This window comes from Pipistrellus hanaki, assembly GCF_964339955.1.
Source record: "Pipistrellus hanaki genome assembly, chromosome: 10".
NCBI lineage: Eukaryota > Metazoa > Chordata > Mammalia > Chiroptera > Vespertilionidae > Pipistrellus > Pipistrellus hanaki.
The window spans coordinates 71,305,867-71,326,557 of NC_140512.1; the positions used below are offsets into that span (position 1 = coordinate 71,305,867).

The window sequence follows — 20,691 nt, forward strand, 5'->3', positions numbered from 1 at the left end:
GGTCCTAGAGCAGCAATTTTCAACCTCTTCATCTCATGGCACACAAGCTAATTACTAAAATTCTGCAGCACACCAACAAATACATTGTTTTTTGCTACAAATCGCTGTCCCAGAGGGTCACTCACGCCCCTCCATTTGCAGAGGACAAGGAAGGCCTGCCTTTCACAGCAGAGTGAGGTGAGGGAGGTGCTACACGAGTTGTCGGCTGCAAGGCCTGTGAATGGGGGCTGCCCCCTGCAGGCAGAACCCACACTGAGCAGGCTCCCGCTCAGCTGACACCTGTCCTCAAACGTGGCCCAGGGCCCACGCCCATCTTGTGGAAGCCCAGGCATGGGCTTTGCATGTGGGTGGAGCAGGGTGAGCACATCTGATCCCACACAGCCAATCCCTTTAGCCCCTACCCCCCCCCAATTGCTTTAGGACTGCTAAGAGCTGCACAGCACACACACACACACACACACAAACACTCACACAGGCATGCCCACATGTGAATGCCCATACATGCATGCACAAGCAACCATGCACACCCCATGCACACACACACACATGCAACAACTCACATAGGCACATCCCATCTGCATGCACATGCAACCATGCACACGTGCACACATACACAATGCACCCTTACACAAACACACACATGCACACACCATAAATCTCCAAGCTCCAAGCAAGCAAACTAACTCTACAGGAAGGGCAGGCACATTTCAGACGCCAGAGTTCTCAGCTGGCAAGTCGCTCAGGCAGGGAGGCTGCAGGCCCGGGAGGTGGGACTCACCACCTGGGGCGCCTTAGCTGGGTCTCCAGCAACTCAGCAAATCAGCACAGGATGTTGATACAGGAATTTCACTGCATTTTGAAGATGATACCATTTTCCTGTGAGGCCTCCAGTCTCAGAAATACCCAGGGCTCAGACCAGCTATGCGCCTGACAAGCAGCCCAGCCGCCGTGAGAGCAGATGGATCTATCAAAGCTTCGCTCTGGGAGCCGGGAGCAGACACAGAGCGTGGGGAGCTTTAGCGGCCAGGGTGGGAGCTGCCTTGCAGGGAACTGGCCACGGGAGGCTTTAGGAGAAATCTGCTGACGGACAGACCCATTGCAGTGGAGCCTGCAGAGCCCGCACTCGAGTCAGAGGCTGCGCAGCCCATGGCCTCTCTCCAGAGATCTGCAGCCTGGGGTGGGGGTGTGGACGTGGGTGCCCCCCTCTCCAACCTGCTTCGGGTGAGAGGGTGAGAGCGGTGTGCATCCTGATTCCAGGACCCTAACCTCCAAGGTCTCCACGAGTTTGTGCCTGTCAGTGTACGGGGCCTCGCCCCCTACACAGGGGCCCTCCCCCATCCTGTCTCCTCCAGCTGCCTCCCGCCCACAGCAGCCTCCTGGGTTCACCGAGCACATCCCCAACCTGCAGCCCAGCCCTCATGCTCCTGTGGCGCGACAGCCACGGTCACCACATGCTCCTGTGGCGCGACAGCCACGGTCACCACGACTCAGCGTCCTTCTTGGGACCTGCCCAGCCAGGCTCTCCCCATCTCTGCCGTGGCCCCGCCAGCCCTTCCACTGGGGTTGAAATCAACGTTTCCTGATGCCTCTCTTCCCAACCCCAGATCCCGTCTGCTGTGTCTGAATGTCTGTCCCCTCCATTGTTCTGCTGAATCCTAACCCCCAAGGTGATCTTAGGAGGCGGGGCCTACGGGAGGTGATGAGGTCATGAGGGCGGAGCCCCCGTGAATGGACTGTGTCCCCTCATAAAGGCCCCTGGACAGTGCCCGCCCTCCTACCAGGGAGGCCTCCGCGAGGAGAGGCAGCCACACCAGCACCAGCACTGCCCGCATCTGGCCTCGGACTCCAGCCTCCAGATGGAGAGGTGAACTCCGTCCTTGTGAGCCCCAGTGTTCGGTGTTCGGTGTCTGGGCAGCCTGGAGGGCGAAGCAAGACACCATGGGCCCTGCCCCAGCCACCCTGCCCGCCACAGCCCAGGACCTCGGGTCACCTGCGGCAGGCCCCAGGCGGGTGTACCTCGTGGAGGTGGAGGTGGAGGCTGCAAACTCAAAAGGAAATCGCTCTGTTTAGCTTCCAGTAGCTTCATTCAAGGAAGATGATGAGTCTTCAGCTGAGAGCCAGGAGGGACCCCGGGAGGTCCACTCCCTGCTTGTGTGGCCAAGTCAAGTAACTGACAATTCCTCCCTTATAAACTGGGAACAACAGAAGAGCTAGTGCTGAGGGCCCTAACGCTGCAGTCCGCAGCCCCTTCACACACACCTCCCTCCCCCTTCCCCGCCCCGCGGGCCCTCATAGTCCCCCACCTCTGGCAGCCCCTGGTCCCCAGGTCATCCTGAACCCCCTCCCCCACATCTCCCTGCGACTCCTTTTGTGTGTGTACCTGCAGAGCCTGCTTGAGCCAGATCACAGCCAGCCAGCAGGTGCCTCCGTGCCCAAGACGAAAGTTAATTAAATTTAAGGCTTCAGGTGCTGTAATACAAATTAGGTCTCGGCTCCATCCATTTACGTCCCCAAACCTTAGCAGGAAGTTTACCTCGCATGTGTTATCTCTGAGTGAAATAACCACACCCGAATCCCGGAACCGAGTGTGAGAGGTGACCGGGCTGGGCTTGGGGAACTAGGTCAGAGGCAGGCGCCCGCCCTCCCGGCGGCTGCATTATTCATGCCGCGTGCGCTCCGCTGCCTTAAACCAGACAAGTGAACGCTGGTTCGGAAGGTCATTAACACCCAGGAAAAATGCAAATAACTTCTCCTCCTTTTTAATTGTCACAGCCACCACCTGGGAATGAGATGGAAGCAGGCCCCTCCCTGGCGGGGTGGCAGGGACGGCTCCACCGCCAGAGCCGCCCGGACGTGATGGGAGAGGCTCCCGGGGGCCGGGCGCCTCCGCAGAGGCCCCGGGTGGGTGCTATTTAAAGCCCTGCTTTCATTCGTGGAAGATCAAGAGCTTTTTCTCGGAGAGGGTGGAATTGGGGGCAAGGCTTAATTAGCCTAGAAAGTACCCCCACGGCCACCGGGGAGGGAGCGTCCCTGGGGAACCGCGGCGGCAGGGGGCGCTTCCCAGCTCTGTCCCCTCCGGAGGCGCGGCCTGGCCTGGGGGCGCCGCTACACGGTCCTCACGGACTCCTCTGCGGAGCGCCCAGCTCCCGCCCCGGGGCGGGTTCCGAGGGGTTCGTGTGCAGAATACTGTATTAGCAAGAGCCTGAGATGAAGAGGCTTCTGCTAGCAGTCCACCTGGAGGGCTTGCTGAATGCTAATCACAGCAGTTTTGCTCCTGGAGTTCCCTCGGTCCCTGCGGGCTGTTGTGGGCACCCCCGCTGATGCGCGGCAGGCGCAGCCAGGGGGCGCTCTGTTCCCTCACCAAGTGCCCGCGGGCGCTGCAGGCCAGGACAGAGGGGATGATCTCCCCTGCACCCCTGGTCCAGCCTGAGACCAAGGGCACAGAGGCGTGGGCACACAGGTGTGGGGTGAGGGTTGCACAGGAGCTGAGGCCTCAGCTTTTACTTCCTGGTTTGCTGGTGAACAACTCGTTCTGTTTAGAAGAGGGATGATCGGACCCAAACGCTTGTTTGCAGGGAGAGGCCATCACACCCAAGTCGTTCCAAACCTAAGTGGGCATTTCCTAGAAGCTGAGCTGAAAGTCATTTTAAAATTAATTTTAAAGGTTAAATTCTTCAGTGCCACTAGCCAAATTCCGGGGCTCAATGCCACAGATGGCTGGGGAGATGAGGTCCCACACCCCCTCAGGTGTCCCCACACTCCCCTCCGCCACCCCTTCCTCCAAGAAGGCGAAGGGGACAGAGGTCTGGAGGCACATCCAGCTGCTCCCAGCTCCACTCTGCCCCTTGTCCACCTTTGTCACTGACCGGCTGCAGGAGGAGCTGGGGCCACAAGAGAGGAAGCAGGGAGCTCGGTGAGAGGGCGCCGGACAGACAGACAGACGGGGCCCTGTGCCTGGGTAGGAGGGTGGCCAGTTCCTCAGGGAACACCACCTCCTAGGTGGTGTTCTAGGTGGAAGGAACGCTCTTCAAAAGTCTGGGAGCGCCCGAAACCGGTTTAGCTCAGTGGATAGAGCGTTGGCCTGCGGACTGAAAGGTCCTGGGTTTGATTCCGGTCAAGAGCACATACATTGGTTATGGGTACATCCCCAGTGTGAGGTGTGCAAGAGGCAGCTGGTCAATGTTTCTCTCTCATCGAAGTTTCTGACTCTATCCCTCTCCCTTCCTCTCTGTGTAAAATCAATATATATATTTAAAAAGTCAGGGAGCTGGTATCACTTCACACCCACTAGGATGGCTACTAAGGAAAACCCCACAGAAACTAGGAAGTGCTGTGGAGGGTGTGGGGAAAGCGGACCCCTGGCACACTGCTGGTGAGGGTGCAAACTGGTGCAGCCCTGTGGAAACTGGTGGTTGAGGAAACCGTAAGTGGAATTGCCATGTGACCCAGCGGCTCGCCTCTGGGTATAGCCCCAAGAATTGGAACGGGTCTCAAAGAAATGTGAGCAGCCAGGCTCACCGCAGCATTATTCACCACAGCCAGCGGTGGACAGCCCAGGCAGGCCTTGGTGGAGAGCGGAAACAAAAGGCCGTATATACACACAATGAAACAGAATTAGTCCTTTTTCTTTCTCACCGTCTTTTTAAATTCAGACGTAGGTGGAAGGAGTTTCTGCCACATGCTGCCACCTGGATGAGCCTGAGCACATCACACTGAATGAAATAAGCCAGTCACAGGAGGACAAAACGGCCTGGTTACATCTAAATGAGGCCCTGTATCTCAAACTGCCTGGAACAGACATGTGGTGGGTGCCAGGCGCTGCCTGTGGGGAGGGCGTGACAGGTTAATGGCAACAGAGGTTCGGTTTGGGAAGATAAAGGTCTGGTGGCTGCACAGCAATGTGAGTGTACTTAATGCCACTGAGCCGCTGCTTTAGAAATACTCAGGGTGAGGCCCTGGCTGGAAGCTCAGTGGTTGGCGCGATCCATGCACTCAGAGGACAGCTCTTTCCTCGCAGGCGGGGCACATGCACAAGTTAGAGGCTCAATCCTCATGGGGCCTGAGGGTGGCAGCTGATGTCTCTCTCAGGAATGTCTCTCTCTCCCATCCTGTCTCTAAAAAAAAATTAGTCAAAACATTTTTTTAAAATGATCACAATGATACATTTTATCTGCTTTTCATAATTAAAAGTTAAATTCATTTCAACAATATATTAAATCAAATTTTAGATCGAATTTATACAACTTCCACTATTTAATGTTTCTCCTGGCAAGATTATTGGGTACAACTTATACTCTACGTTTGAAGAGAGTAACCGTCTCCCGAGCAGAGACAGCAGAACTCAAATTTGCCAAGAGGCACAATTTCCTTTTCAATTTCAGATTTTACAATTTTCATGCCACCAAAGCCCTGCTGGGACTGGGCCCCTGAGCACGGGGGAGCTGGGGCTGGAGCGGGCCGGTGTGGGGAGTTGGGCCCTGGGGCTGGCGTCAGCCTGTGAGGCATCTGGAGAGACGTGGGGCAGCCCAGGCCGTGGACGCAGGCCAGGCCGCCATGGAGCCGCGGTCAGGGGGCGGCTCGCAGTCTCTGGGCAGGGCAGCCGCAGTGGCAGGGACAGGCTGGGCAGCAGGGCCCTCCGGCGGGGCGGGGCGGGGCGTTGTGGGTCCCCTGCTGCCCCTGTGATGAGAGGTGAAGCTAGAGACCTACAATCACAAAACCCTTTCCATTACCAAAGCTTCCCAAACTGACAGTCACCTTCCAGTCTCTTCGGGTGGCAACGCTGCCCCCGCACCACCGAGGTGAGGGTCCTCGCTCTTCCCGGGAAACATTGATGTGCGCACACGATTTCCAAAATCAAGAAAGTCCTGGATGCATCAGGAGCTAAGGGACACAGGACATCCAGTGTCCTCTTCAGAAGACTGTAGTCAAGTCCATTCATTTATTCACTCATTCACTCATTCATTCATTCACAAAAGACGGTTTAGTGCAGCAGTTCTCAAAGTGTGGTCTGCGGATCCTGGGGGTCCCCGAGGCCCTTTCAGAGGGCCCACATGTGACTATTGGAAGGCCGTGCTGAGTCCTCATCCACCTTCCCTGTGACACTGGCCCCTACAGGCACGGGGACAGCTGCCAGAAGGGCCCAGGCAATGGAGCCGACAGCTGGGGTGCTCTTGTCACCTTGGGAGGCAGAGTCAAGGAGCCAGCGCTGGCCCCCCTGTGCTCCTGGGCTGGCCCCTTAGCCTCCACCCCCCAGATTCTGTCCTCTGCTCTCTCTTCCATTTCCCCCTTACACTTTCCCGAGTCTACCCTGGGCCGACGCCCTCCCCCAAACGCCGGCTTTATTAGGGATGCCCGGACACCCCGCTTCAGCGAGTCTCTCTCTGGGCGACTGAGGATGAGAAGGGTCACGGAGCGAGGAGCCGGAATCCCTCTAACCTCTGACCTCCTTCCTTTTAAGCAGTTCCCTACCCCCACCCCGCCCCCAGCCTCCCGCTACCGCTTCCGCTTCACAGAAAAACAGCTCAGGCGTTTAAAGTGCGGCGGGAGGCTTAGGGGACCCAAGAGACCCAGTCCTCGAGTCCTCGCAGGCGCAGGGGGACTTTCTAGCCGGGAGGGGCCTGGGCGTGCTGGCCTGGCTGGGGACCCCTCCGGACCCGCTCCCCTCCCCGGCGCCCGCCGGGGGGCGCTCCCCCTACACGGGGGACAGCAGGGAGTCGCCCCCCACCCCCGGAAAGGCTTTAATTTTAAAAGGGGCAGCGAGAGCTTTGGGACCAGCACGGCTGCTTAGCGGGGACATCCTGGGCCGGGACGAGGCGGTTCAGCCCGGGGCTCGGGCCGCGCAGACGCACGAGGGTCGCGGCGGCCAGAATCGGGGTCCCCGCGGAGAGCCTGCGGGGCGCTCCGGTGCGGAGAACGCGGTTTCAGTCCGTGACCCCTCCACGCCCAGGACACCCTTTCTCCGGGCCCGGAGGGCGGCTTTGAAGTCGGGCTGGGCTCGGCCCCCTCCCGCGCGCGGACCCGTCCCCGAGCCCCGCTTTGTGGCCGGGCCTCCCTGCGCGGCGCAGCGGACCGCGGCGGCGGCGGCTCTGATCGGTGAGCCGGAGAGCCCGGCGGCCGGCAACGCCCGCTCGCCCTCCCGCGGGCGGGGAGCGGGGGGCACAGGCTTGCCCCCCGGGAGGCCGCCCCTAGATCAGGGCTGTGTGCTTCCGGGCCCTTGCTGTGGACCCAAGAGTCCCCTCCTCGCCAGCCGCCAACGAAGACCGAGCGCCGCAGGGCGCACCCCGGGGGCCTGCTTCCAGCCCCGGGCGCGGGGGCAGACCCTCCGGCCTCCCCGACCACAGCGCCCCCTCCCGCCCTCTTGAGGCGCCGCAAGGCACCCGGCAGGACACGCGGAGTCACTCCTAACACCGCGCTTCCCGGGCTTCGCTGGGAGAGGGAGGAACCTGCCCGGGACACCCCCTCTCCCCGCGCCGGGGGACTGGCCCTCGAGGCTCCTGGAGGGACGCCCTGGTTCCACCCGCCGCAGCGGGAAGGGGGGAGAGTTCGGGGAGGGTCGAGGAGCCCCGCAACCGAGGCAGGAAGGAGAAGGGCGGGTCAGGCCCGAGCGAGCCAAGGCCAGTGTCCCCACCCCCTCGGGGAGTGGGGGGAGGGCTGCTGCGCCTCCGGGGAGACCACGGCCCGGGCGGGGAGCCTCCAGGCCGCTCGGGGACCGCGGGGAAGGTGGCCCCTCTCCAGCCCCGCAGAACGGAGCGGCCCTCGCGGTGCCCGGGGTGAGCCTCCCTCCCCACCCGCCGGGGGCCGGGCCCGCGACGCAGCACCGCCGCCCGCTCCGCTCCCCGTGGCGTGTTTTCCAGGTGTTTCCGGGGCGGCGGACTCCCCCCGGCAGGAAGGCTGGGCCCGCATTCCGCCGGCCCGGCGGACACCCGCCTCTTTGGCGATCTCCATCCAGAATCTGCTCTGGCCGCCGCTGCGGGGCGAGGCTTCCCGCCGGCCGAGCCCGGGCGCCCGCCCTCCCGGCTGAGCTGGCCAGGCCTGTGCGGGGAGCCGCTGAAGTGCCGTCTGCAAACAAGACAGAAACCTAAGCGCCCAAAGGCGTGTTTTTTGGGGGAACCCGAACTTTGCCTCTGGGCGCCGTCTGCCACGCCTTGGCACCAACCTTCCAGAAGGCCGTGGGCCTCGGCCCCCTCCCAGGCGAGGAGCCTCCACCCCCTATCCCCCACCCCCACCCCCTATCCCCCACCCTTATCCCCTACACCCACCCACCCCCACCCCCACCCCAGCATCAGCCACCCGAGGCCGCGCGCCGCCCACGTTCCCTGCGGAGAGAGCAGAGCTACAGCGGGCGGCTAGTGAGAACGGCTCGCCTTTCTCTCTGGAAGGCGGGAGGTGTAAATCCCCAGGAATTCGGGGCTTTAGCTGCCTCTGCGGGAATCCTGTGCCCACCCCGCTCTCTGCGCCTCCAGATGGCCCAGGCCCTGAACTCTGCCGTCCGGAGGCTGCTGAGTCTCAGGGATTAAGTGAGAGACACACACAACCTGAAGCTCCGCCGCGCAGGGCGGCACAGAGCTGTCTGCAAAGACGTGGGTTTTTCAAAGAACGATTGGGAAGGCCGGGGTCGGCTTTGGAGGAGAAAAGGCACCTCACCGAGTTCCTTGGCGAAAGCGTTGCTTTGCTGGGCCTTTGGGAAGTGGGGGAGCCAGCTGGGGTGTGGCGCTGGGGGAGGCGCGAGGCTGAGTCCCCCTAATGACAGCGGCCCTAGCTACCTGGGGCGGGTGTGGGCTTGGTCAGCAGCCCCAAAGCAGTCAGCAGGCAGGCACCACCCTGTGGTAGTTGGCACCCTGGATTCTGGCATGTGTTCTTGGAGCTCATGACCAGCCTTTGTGCTCCTCCAAGGGCAGCACTGGTCCACCCGCAGTTCCAGCTCAGCCCGGGATGCAAGGCGGGGACAGCCCTCCCGCGCGGGAGAAAGAAGACTGGTCATCTGCCAGACACTCATGCTAACGGGCCAACTTCGTCAAACTCAGTGGAACTGAGCAATCATTTAATCTAGTACAGGGAATTCTAAATTTAATCCACAATTTAGTTTTACGCTTTATAGGAAACCACATATTTTAATATACAGGGTGTCCCAAAAATGTATATTCACACTTTAAATAATTATAAAGGCAGTGCTTGTTAAAATACATTCCATTTTCAAAATTGGGCTATCTACTGTTAAAGTGTGATTATGTTTTTGGGGGACACCCTTATATTTCTACTTGATAAAGGAAAAAGCAAATCAATTCCATGACTAATTTAAACAGATTATTAAAAACCTGTGTCCCCACCTATGCAGTGCACAAGGCAGGATCCTCGCCCCAGCAAGGCGGCATTCCATTAGTAATTGGGTAAATGATTTAGGTGTTTTCTCCCGAACTTGCCTAAAATTCTGGAACTCTCCTGCCACTCCAATCGTTTTGCTAAAATTCGTTAAAGCTGGTGTATCCCGGCGCCCCAGCCTCCGTGCTGACCTGTCTTGGGGGAGAAAGAACAGCCCTGGTGCTCGGAGAGGGGAAGCAGGTGTTGAGCGCTCCTTTTGAAAAGCTTGTTTTCCTTCCAAAGGTCAAAAGGAGGCTGGCGAACAGATCCTGGAATTTCCCCCGTTGTTTGTAAGTAATTGTAAGATTGGAGCAGGGCGGCCTTCCCTCAGGCCCCATCCCCGCAGGTTTTTGTTCTCCCTGGGTGCGAGGTGTGAGCTGTACAAGCTGCTCTTCAGACCTTCCCAAACCAGCTCTTCTGTTCGCTTCTGGACCCTTAGACTGTTTTCCTCTGGGCCCTGCCGCTCTGAGGGGATTTCCCTTCGGGAGAGGTGTCAGGGGGGAGCCATCGGTATGACTCGCAGAGGGCCCCCCAGCCTGCGCTCCCAGCCGATGCCACAGCCACCTCCCGGGCAGGGGCCCAGCTTCCACAGGGGCCAGCTTTTCCTGGGATTGAGGGCAGCGGTGACACAGTGTGAGGACACGGGAAAGGGTTCCCAGGACAGAGGATGATTCTGAGGACAGTCAGAATGTCTAAGGCAGGAGTCCCAGCAGCAACCCACGAGTGGGGCCAGGACAGAGTGCAGGGCGTTGAGAGTCTTCCTCACTGTCCTTAGAAGCTCTGTTTTCAGGAGAAGCAGGTTCTAGGAGGTTCTGCATGGAGGTCTCGGCTCTGGAGACAGCCGCCCTGTGTGCAGCTCCGGCCTGCCCAGCCAGCACCGGGGCTGAGCATCGAAAGGAGGTCCTTTCCCTGCGGCTGGGCAGGAGCCTGTCTCCATGGGGGCCCGTCGCCAGTGGGGGCCTCACCCACTTCCCGACCCCAGCACCGAGGGGGCTGTGGCTGAGCACAAACCACTTCTGCTCTCGCCTTGGGAGAGGGCCCAGACCAGCAAGGCTGCCCACCGCCCTCCTCCGGCTCCTGGTTCCCCGGCTGAAGGGTGCCTCGGGCTGGGGCCCTGGGCGGCCTGGGGCAGAACTATCCTGAGACAAAGGCAGGTGCCCCCACCCTCCCTTTCCAGGCACCTCTGCTGCCTTTAACCCCTCTCTTCCTGGTTAGTCTTAGCAGTCGGTCGTGGCCCCAGGCCACAGTGTCCCCATCCCTGGCCCGCTTTGGCCTTTGTCTAAGGCGGGGGCGCAGCGCTTCGCAAGGATGGAGGGCGGCTCCTGCCGGCTCAGGGCTCCCCTGCCGGCTGTGCTGAGGTCAGGGGTGGCTCTCCCAAATGCGGGCACGTCTACCAGCCCAGTGCCATGTCCCCAGGGCGAACCCGCTGCCATGGCAGCGGCTCCCCCAGTGTCCCTCACCTGCCCAGAGGAGTGTGGGAAGTGAGGGGAGCAGAGCCTCCAGAAAAGTCACCCTCCTCCGGCCTAGTTTAAGAAAAAGCAGGGAGGGGGCCTGGTTCCACAGCTTGGCACCGAGTCTCCAGGAATCCCTGCCACCCTCAGGTGCCAGACGTCATTTGTGGCACCACTGGAGTCAATGTTAAAAATCCTCCCGTGGGGAAGCCTGTTCCGGCTCAGATAGCCTGTCCACCCCCCCCCCTGGACAGGCTGGGAAGGAATGGGGCTGTCCTCAGGAAGCCGCGCCCCCTCCCGCCAGAGGAGAAGGGCTGGCGCTCCCAGCTGGGCTGCGTGGGGAGACCCAGGTGTCCCGAGGGGGCCTGCCTGGCTGCACAGAGCCCGGCCCTGAGGGCCTCGGCAGGTCAGGACTGGAGAAAAGGGCGTGGGCCAGCACCGTGAGGTCCGGCGTCAGAGACTCGGAAAGACAGGCTCCCGACCCCGCCAGAAAAGCACACACAGCCGGGCTGCGTCCCAAACTGGGCCTCCAGCACGTTTTTGAAGCTTCTGGAAACTGCTTGAGGTTTCTGTGTAAGACAGGATCCTCTCTGCCCCTGAACAAACCAATTTGTGCAGCTTTGGCCAAATCCCACAGCCTCCCAAGGCCTGCTGGATGGTGCCCACTCTCCAGGCTGACTCTAATGTTTGGGTGGCTCTGGGAAGCCTGAGATGTCCACCCCCCAATTACTGCTCTCCTCACTCCTCTCTCTGCTCCTGCTGCATCACCCGGACCCCGCCCCCCAGGCCAAAAGCCCAGAGTGCCCCTCCTTCCCAGCAGCCTGGAGACCCCAAGTCCAGGTTTGCCAGGAGAGTGCGCTCTTGGGGAGCTGGGGTCTGGGTCACAGGAAGGAACACAGCAGGAGTCCCCACCTTGGGCCCAGTAGTGCCCAAGAAACGGAAGTATTTCTTAGGAGGCGGCCTAACTGGTTTTCAGGGGATGAATGGGAAATTAGCCTGGACCGCTTTGCAGGGATCCGAGGGCCCTGAGCTGTCCTCCCACCCCCTGCCTTCAGGAGACCCAAAGGGACTGGCTGCTCCCCGAGCTGTAGGCAGTTCCCACAAACCCAGCAGCTCCGTGTTCCTAGGGGCCGGCAGACTGTGGGGTTTCATTTTTTGAGACCCAAGCAGTGTCCCTGGCAGGTGTGTGTTTAGCCAGGTAATTTCGTGATAACCCTTCCAAATTGGAGGGAGGGGGCGAGGAAGATTTGTGAGTCGCCTCAAGGGAGTAGTGGCTTCCTCGCCCTACTTGAATCTCACAGGGGACACATGAGCTCCCCATCTGCCTCCAGAGCCTACCCACACCCAGCATCTACATGCCTCACCCCTTTGGTGGCCAGCCCAGGTCCTCCTTCTGCCCCCCATGCCCCTCCTCCTGGGGCCAGTTCCCACCGGAGCAGCTGCTGCACCTGGAGCCTGCAGCGGGTGAAAGGGGACAGGATCTGGGAGGCGGGGGGCGGGGGGCGGGCACAGGAGCAGAGCTGAGCTGGGTTGGGGATGGTCGGGGCCTGGCCATCACTCTGCTTGGAGGGCTGCTTGCAGACCTTCCCCCTCTCCTGGCCTGGCAGCACTTGGCAGGCAGTCCCTGACCCAGAGCTTCCTCCACACTGGCATGGGCCTCGGCTGTTTGGCACCGGAAGCTGAAGCTGCCGCCTCTGCCCCTCTGCAGGCCAGTCCTGGGGCACCGGACACCACCTCCTCTTCCCTCTTCCCCTCCACCCCTTTCCACCAAGGGCACTTTTATTGTGCCAATGCTCCTGCACCCTCAGAATTGCCCTTTTGGGTGTTTTCTCAAAGTGTGCAAATTTCCATAAAAATGCATTTTAAATAATGGACAGGTGCTCCTCGGGTAACCAAGGGTGTTGGCGGTCAGGAGAGAGGAGCTTTTTGGCAGGACCCTGAGGGAGAAGGGGAGAGAAGAGGACATCTGACAGCAGCTGGAAAGGAAGTTTCAAAAGGGACAGAGGAAGGAGGGAGGGGAAAACAAATCCCCTTTCGGATGGGCCCAGCTCCTCAGTGAAACCATTTTAAGGAATTTAAGAGGAGGAGGTGGAAGGCCTGGGGGCAGGGCGTGTGGTTGGCTAGGAATTTCCAAACCCAACTACTCAGCTGGACCCCCAGGCGCCTTTATTTCTCCCTCCCGCGGAGCCTGAAATCTGCTCCCGCGCTCCTCCTGGTCCGCCTGCCGGTTTTCTGAGGATGGGTGTCCCCAGGGGACCTTGCCTTCTGCACGCGCCGTTCTGCACACGCACACGCACACGCACACACACGCACACTTACAGTAAGTGCCTGCAGGAGGAGGGTCCTGAGCGCCAGCTCTGCGTTCAACACAGGAACCTGCCAGTCACCAAAGTCAAACGTAAGTGACAACTGCCCTCTCCATAGCGAGGAACGCGTGCTACAAAAGTCCCTTTGTATCTCGGCAGCCTATTTAATATGATTTATGCATTTTGTGCAAGGAATTGTGGGATTTTTTCCCTACGGTAAACAATATGGAAATGTTAAAAATTGCAATCTCCCAGACCGTGTGTGCGGCCGCACACCAGGGTGACCGGAGAATGCCACCGTGAGGGTTCCTTCCGTTCCAGCGACGGGAAAGCGCGTTCGAGCGCAGGGACGCCGCCGTCAGGGTCTCGCGGAATCGGGGCTCCCGCACCCCGAGGCGGAGGACGCGGCTGCTTTAAGGGAGGGCGGGGCGGCGAGGGCGGGGCGGGGCGGCGGAGCCTCCTGTCACCCAGCCGCGGTTGGCGTGTCACGTGGGCGCGAGCCGCCACGGCCATTGGCCCGCGGCACGTGTCCATGAGCCCGGCCCGCGACGTCACTCGAGGGGGCTCTGTTAAAAATAAGAACGAAATCCAGAGTGAAAGTGTCTCAGGTCGCGCTAAGTGGCCTGGAAATTTCCGAGCCGGCGCGGAGGTCTTGGCCACGAGGGCGCGCAGGCGGCGAGGGAGCGCGGGTATCCCGGCGCGGCCCGGCCCGGCCCAGCCTCCACTTCTCACCCATGCGGCTCGGGCCGCGGGGCTCGGCGGGGCTCGGCGGGGGCGCGGCCGCACGCAGGTGGTGCGCCCGGGCCCGCGGCGGGGCGGCGGCCGAGCTCAGCGCGGGCCCGCGGGCCTCCATGTGCGTGCCGGCAGCGGCGGACGCGCAGACCGCCGGCGCCCCGCACCCTCGAGGGCGGCCGGGCGGCGGCGGCGGCCGGAGTAGGCCCGGGCGGGCGTAAGCGCCGGGAGCGCTGCCTGCATGCGCGCAGCTCCAGCCCGCGGCGGCCACTGCGGCGGCAGCGCCGGCAGCGGCGGAGCAGGGGCGGCCGCGCGCGGAGAGGAGCGCGGAGCCCGGAGGCGCCCCGCGTCCCTGCAGGACCGTTGTGACTGCCCAGCGCCCGCGCGCCCCGCCGCCGGGGGACCGGACTTTTGAATCTCCCGGCTTGGGGCACCGGGCAACGTTTGGTATTTTCGAACTCATCTCGCGGATTGGAAGAGCTCCGCTCCGAGCGCGGCCGGCGGCTTGCAGGACCCCAGCCCTGGCCGCGGCCCCTGCGCCCGCCCTTGGAAGACCCGGCGGGGTGGCGGCGCGGGCCGGCCGCGGGGGTCCCCTGGTGCGTCGCCGGCGGGCAGAGGGCTGATCGGAGGGTCCCCGGAGAAACGATCTGGGATTTGTCGTGAACAGCATGGAGGAGAATGACTCCAAGCCCAGCGACGCGGCGGCGGCGGCGGAGGGGCAGTGGCAGCCGGAATCCAGCCCGGGTGGCGGCTCGGGCGGCGGCGGCAGCCCCGGCGATGCAGACACGGGACGCCGGCGGGCACTGGCGCTGCCAGCGGTCCTGCAGGTGCCAGGCAACCACCAGCACCCTCACCGCATCACCAACTTCTTCATCGACAACATCCTGCGACCCGAGTTCGGCCGGAGAAAGGACGCGGGGACCTGCTGTGCCGGCGCTGGCGGAGGAAGGGGCGCCGGAGGCGGCGGCGAAGGCGGCGCGGACCGAGGGGGCGGCGCGGGCGGCGCGGACCCGCTGCCGGGGTCTGCCCGGGAGCCCCGGCCCAGGGCGCCCTGCACGCCGGGTGCCGGCGGGCCGCTGCCGGGCGGCGGCAGCGAGTCCCCGGGCGAAGGGGAAGGAGGCTCCAAGGCGCTCTCGCTGCAAGGCGACGCGAAGAAAGGCGGCGACCCCGGCGGCCCCCTGGACGGGGCGCTCAAGGCGCGCGGCTTGGGAGGCGGCGACCTGTCCTTGAGCTCAGACTCGGACAGCTCGCAGGCCGGCGCCGCGCTGGGCGCGCAGCCCATGCTCTGGCCGGCCTGGGTCTACTGCACGCGGTACTCCGACCGGCCTTCTTCAGGTGAGCCGCCCGGCGGGCGGGGACCGTGCGGGGGAGGAGACGCCGGGACCCCCCCCCCCCCCCCCAGGGCACAGAGCCGCTCTCCGCGACGTTTTGTGCGGCCGGGCTGCGGCCGGGAGGCGAGGGCGCAGGGCTAGTTGGCCGGGGTGTACAGACTTCTCAGAATGGCAAGAGCGGAAGGATTTCTCTCTCTCTCTCTCTCTCTCTCTCTCTCTCTCTCTCTCTCTCTCTCTCTCTCTCTCTCTCTCTCTCTCTCTCTCTCTCTCTCTCTCTCTCCTTTCGGGGCCTCTCCGAGCAGCCCCTAGCCCCGATCCCCTGGCTGGAGTTTATTTGGTGGGAAACGGGGGTGGCTGGGACCTAGATTCCTCCTGCGACCCAGAAACCCCAGAAGCGCCCGGAAGAGAAGAGCGGCGGCAGCTCTTTCCTCGCCCTCGCGGCGCTGCGGGCCCCGGGAGCGGAGAGGGCAGCGGAACCAGGCGCTCCGCTCTCACCCCAGGGCCCTGTGCCCGCCGCGGGGGGTGCAGCGCCACCTCGCACACAGCTTCGGGGAGGGGGCGGCGGTGCCCCCAGAAAAGGGAACTTCTCCCGGCTGCTCCCGCGCAGGGAAGGGGCAGGTGTGGAGAGGGGTGTGTAGGTGGAGTCTCTCACAGGTCTGGGTTTTAAAAAGCCGAGGCCAAGTCCCGGTGAGACCCAGCTGCACTGAGTGCGGGTCTGTCCCCAGCCGGACCCCCTGCCCCAGCCCTCGGCAGAGCGTGTTTCCGCAGGCCCGGCACAGCCTCACCCCGCTGCCTGGCTGCTGCCTTGACCGTCTCTCTCGTGAAACCCCAATTTCTCCAGTTAGATCTGAAATTTGCTCTATTGTTCTCGCCGCCCTCCTTTGTTAATATTTAATTAACATAGAGGCTCACAATGGGGCCGCGAGGAGCCGCGCTGGCTTTGTGCGCGGGGAGCAGCCCGCCAAACCAGCCCCGAGGAGCCTGGAGCCTGGCGGCGGCCAGAGCGCGGGGCTCCGGACTGAAACAACAAACAAACCGTGAGATCTCCTTCATTCCTCGGGGTTTCGGGAAAGAGCGAGGCAGAGTTTTCTTGCTGAGGTTTGGTTCTGTTTCCGAGACTCCTACGTGTTTCGTTTTGAAAGAAACTCCAGGAAGAAAGGGCACTAAAATTCTGCTTTTGGGAGATTTTCTTTCCCTGAACTAGTGAACTAGTGTGTGTGTGTGGGGGGGGGGGGCGGTTCTGTGTCTGCAGGAACCCCAGCAGCAGAGGAGTTTGGGGGGTAAGCGTGCCTCTGGGGTGGAGGAGGGAGTGGAGACTGACCTGGCCCTGAAAACAGAGGCCCGTGCACACACCTGGTCCTTTCGGCCTCATAGAGCCCCTGCCCCCTGCGGCCGCCGGCCCACTGCCCCCTCTGCACCGGCCTGCGGCTGCGCTTGGTGCTGGTGCCCCTGGTGTGTGGATGGCCCCCGGGGCGAGGGCGGGAGTGTGGTACTTTATCACCTAAAAGGCCAGGAGTTTGAAAAGCCCTGCAGCCCCTGCAACCCCTCTCTGGTGCCCACTGCCCGGCCCGCTGTGGGAGTCTCCCTCCCAGGAGAGAGCTGGGCCGGGTCAGCCACCACGCCCGCTGGCTCCCCAGACCATCCCCAGCCCTGGGCTCAGCACAGCCTGGAGCTGTGGATCCCCACCCCCAGGTCCCTGTGGGTTGGGGGGGGTGCAGCCTGCAGGGTGGGCTGGGGACTGGGTGGGGACCTGGAGTTCTGGCTGCCCAAGGTCTAGTCTCCAGCCACAGGCACCTTCTTAAAGGCCGAGGTGGAGAGTGCCCCAAAGCTGTCACTCACTTCACAGATGGAGGCCCCGGGGTGCAGCCCCGCACCCAGCAGCCTCCGTGGCCTCCTTTCTCCCTCTCGGCCCCAGTGAGCTTGACCAACAAAACGAAAACGCTTCCCTCTGCACTGCTCGGCCTTTGCAGACTGTGGGGTCCTGGAGCTTATAACCACTTCCCAAGTGAGGAGAAGGTCCTAGCCTGGGAGGCCTCAGTGGGGGCTCCGGTGGGTGGGGGGAGGGAGGGCAGGCAGCTGAGGTCAGCCAGCAGAGACAGGCTCTCCCTCCTGTGCTTGGGGACCAAGGAGGCGTGGTGGGGTGAAGGGGAGCTTGGATTAGCAGGGCTGCTTCCACCCGAGGACACTGCTTCGGTCCTTAAAGGAAACAATAAACTTGGGCCTGCAGGGCCAGTGTGTGTGTGTGTGTGGGGGGGGTGGAGGCAGATGTCTGGCCCTCCCGTGATCAGGACCCACAGCCCTTGGCACCCTCTGGGTGTCCCCTGTGAGGCTCTTGTGGGAGCCCCTCCACAGCCCCCAGAGCTTCTGCTACTCTGCCCCTCCCCCATCTCCCCCCTCATCTCTGGCCCAGCACCGATGCCTGCCAGTCTGTAGGGGACAGAGCCTCCGGAAGGGCTAGCAAGGCCCACCAGGCTGTAGGGCTGCTTTCCTCCAGGACGTTCCCTTCTGTCTGGAGACTTCTCCACGCAGTCTGCCCTGCACCCACTCCACCCGCACTAGGCTTCGCTGCCCCTAGTCTTCTTTCCGGGGTTGGGACCTGGTGGTGGTTGCCAGCCCAGGCCCAGGCCCCCCAAAGTCCAGCCCAGAGACCTTGGGTGCCTCCCTCCGCAGCTGCGTGCTCCCGTGCTGGTGGAGCGATCTGCTCTGAGCCAGCAGGCAGGTCTGCAGCCCCTCACCAGCATTCTCTCCTCCGCACCTCCCCAGGCCCCAGGTCCCGAAAACCAAAGAAGAAGAACCCCAACAAAGAGGACAAGCGGCCACGCACAGCCTTCACCGCGGAGCAGCTGCAGAGGCTCAAGGCCGAGTTCCAGACCAACAGGTACCTGACAGAGCAGCGGCGCCAGAGCCTGGCCCAGGAGCTGGGCCTCAACGAGTCGCAGATCAAGATCTGGTTCCAGAACAAGCGGGCCAAGATCAAGAAGGCCACGGGGAACAAGAACACGCTGGCGGTGCACCTGATGGCGCAGGGCCTGTACAACCACTCCACCGCCGCCAAGGAGGGCAAGTCCGACAGCGAGTAGCGCCTCTTCTCCCTGCGAGTCTCTGCGCGAAACAATGCAATAATTTAAAGCTATCAAAAAGGGCAAGTGTACAAAAATTATACCAGCATTCCTAGTGAAAAGGTCGTGTGTTAGCTACGGTTCTGCAATATTCTATGTGTATATAATTTACAGGTGATGTAAAATCCAAAATATCTGACTATGAAATATTTTTTTTTATTTTTGTGTGTTTGAGATTATGCTAATTTTATGATTTTATTTTTTTGCAAAGGGGGCTGCTTAGGGTTTCATCTTTTTTTTTTAATCCCCTAAGTTCCTTATGGGACACTTTTTTATTTCAAAAGAAAAAAATTAAACAACTTGCTGAAGTCCAAAGATTTTTATTGCTGCATTTCACACGACTGTGAACCGAATAAATAGCTCCTACTTGGTCTATGAGTTCTGCCACTTTGTTTGTATGGTCCGTGCCATGGGCAGCAGGAGGGCCGCGCCCCAGCCTCGGCCAGGCCCTTTGGGGAAGAGTGGCCATGCCTCTTGCCGGGCCTGTGCTAGGCATGGGCCCACAGTGGTTTTCAGCCTCACCACACTCCGCGCCATCCCTCCTCCTGCCTTCTCTCCCCGCCCCAGGCCCGGGAGTGCTTGTCTGAATCTGTATTTGTGTTGCTGTCCCCTGTCCCTCCGACACAGCTAGTGCCAACTCTCCGCCTCAGCACCAGGGCCTCGAGCAGAGGGGTGACTCTCCCTCCAGCCCAGGCTCAGGCTCCTGCTGCCCCTCCAGCCCCTCAGATGCTTGTCAGGCCCCGGAAGTGAGGGAGGCCCATCACCGACAGGCAGGCAGGAGGCTCCTGACAGAGGTGGCCTTTTCTTGCTTTTTTTCTTTTTTGGGCCCTTTTTTTGTAAGTGGCCACTTCTGCTACAGAGAGTGTTCAAGGTGTGTACATATGTATGTAGGCGTGTACACACACAGACAGGTGTATATGAGCCCCCAGTTCTGGGACACGTGGCTACCTTGACTTTTAAAGGTTCTCTGCGTCCTCAGGGATCCAGAGGAAGGACGAACGAACATGTGTAAATAACCATTTCTTACCACTTTGTCTTTTGTTTTTAAATATACATTTTATTTTTTGAAGGTGTGGTACAGTGTAAATTAAATATATTCAATATATCCTTGCCACGTACATATATATATACAAACAAACACATTATCTTTCTATGTAACGCCACACTGTCTTCTGTTTAGTGTACAGAAAAGAACCACGTCCCAGTGTCCCCGCAGCTGCGGGGCGCCCTGGCCACACCGGCCTTGCAGGCCTGAGGACGGAGGCGACTTTCTCTCTTTGCCTTAAAGCTCTTCATTTTCCTTTGATAACACTTTCACTCTGTACATAGTAGTGTAAGCCTTTTAAAAAAGGAACTATAAAGACAAAACGTTGTAATTTAACATCCTGTGAATAACCATCTGCTGCTTAGGAAACTCAATGAAATGATATGCCTTTCTCACAGGAAGCAAGGTTTGCTTTCTTTTTTCTTCTTTAGTTTGTAAAATGTGCATTTTACAGTTCCAGTATCAAATATTTATAATCTTATGAGAAATGAATGTTTCTATCTCCCAACTGTGGTCATCCAAATTGTGAACATTCCCTCTGCATTTTTGTGTGTTTAAAATCTTGAAAGTTAATTAAATAAAAATAACCCCAATTTATTGTAAAATATTGGCTGTCCAAGGTGGAATGACTAGATTTCCTCAGTGTGTTTCTGAGTCCGGGCGACTCCGGGCCTCTCCTCACGGCTGGGCGCTGGTGTCTCTTTTTAAAATTATGAAGACACTTTGGACATTTTCTATGTGAGCACAGAAAATATCCAGGTAACTTAGGTGCACATCTCTTGACCAGAGGAAGTGTTCAAAGTGTGGTGCTCTTCCCTGAATGAATGATTACCACCCCAGAAAGCAAAGGGTAACGTCCCCCTGGGCAGGGATTCCTCCTCCTCAGCAGAGTGGCTCCGCTTTTACCTTTTGTTATTGCTTTTACCCCAAAAGTACAGGGTGAGGAAAACAACATCCCAAGGTATATTGGGGAAAGCACCAGCCCCTCCGGCCCCTCCGAGCTGCCGAGGCCCCTGGGCCAGCAGGAAGCAGCCCGGACATACCTCCAGGAGGCCATGCTTGCGCCCGAGCAGAGCACCAGTTGCTCCATTGCCAAACTTCCTTGGCTGGAAAAAAGTTTTCTTCTCCCAGTAAAAGGAACTCAGAGACCACTCAGAGGATCGGGCTGCCAAAGGCAATCTTCCAGGCTGTTTCTGTTCCACAAGGGGAAGGGTCAGATGCTCCCTGGATTTGCAAAGACACGGCTCAGTGAGGAGGCCCCGAGCACCAGGAGCGGCCCAGGGCCTGGACAATAGGATGTAGCCCCCCTCCCCCAGCCCGCCTTTGCAGTTCCGGGTTCCCAGATTAAAA

The 20,691-nt window shown here is 60.5% G+C and overlaps 1 protein-coding gene across 1 annotated transcript; it reads left to right on the plus strand.

Moving 5' to 3' along the window:
• Window positions 1–13,500: 13,500 nt before the first annotated feature.
• EN2 (engrailed homeobox 2) lies at window positions 13,501–18,671 on the plus strand. Its single transcript, XM_084897563.1, has 2 exons — window positions 13,501–15,181; window positions 17,941–18,671. The coding sequence occupies exons 1-2, from the start codon at window positions 14,515–14,517 to the stop codon at window positions 18,255–18,257; spliced, it is 984 nt and encodes a 327-aa protein (XP_084753689.1). The 5' UTR covers window positions 13,501–14,514; the 3' UTR covers window positions 18,258–18,671.
• The last annotated feature ends 2,020 nt before the right edge of the window (window positions 18,672–20,691 follow it).

Bases quoted from the DNA above. Each gene is read 5' to 3' on its own strand.
- EN2 (XM_084897563.1), top strand. From the start codon at position 14,515: ATGGAGGAGAATGACTCCAAGCCCAGCGACGCGGCGGCGGCGGCGGAG. The intron at 15,182-17,940 runs GTGAGCCGCCCG...GCACCTCCCCAG, and splicing joins CTCCGACCGGCCTTCTTCAG to GCCCCAGGTCCCGAAAACCA.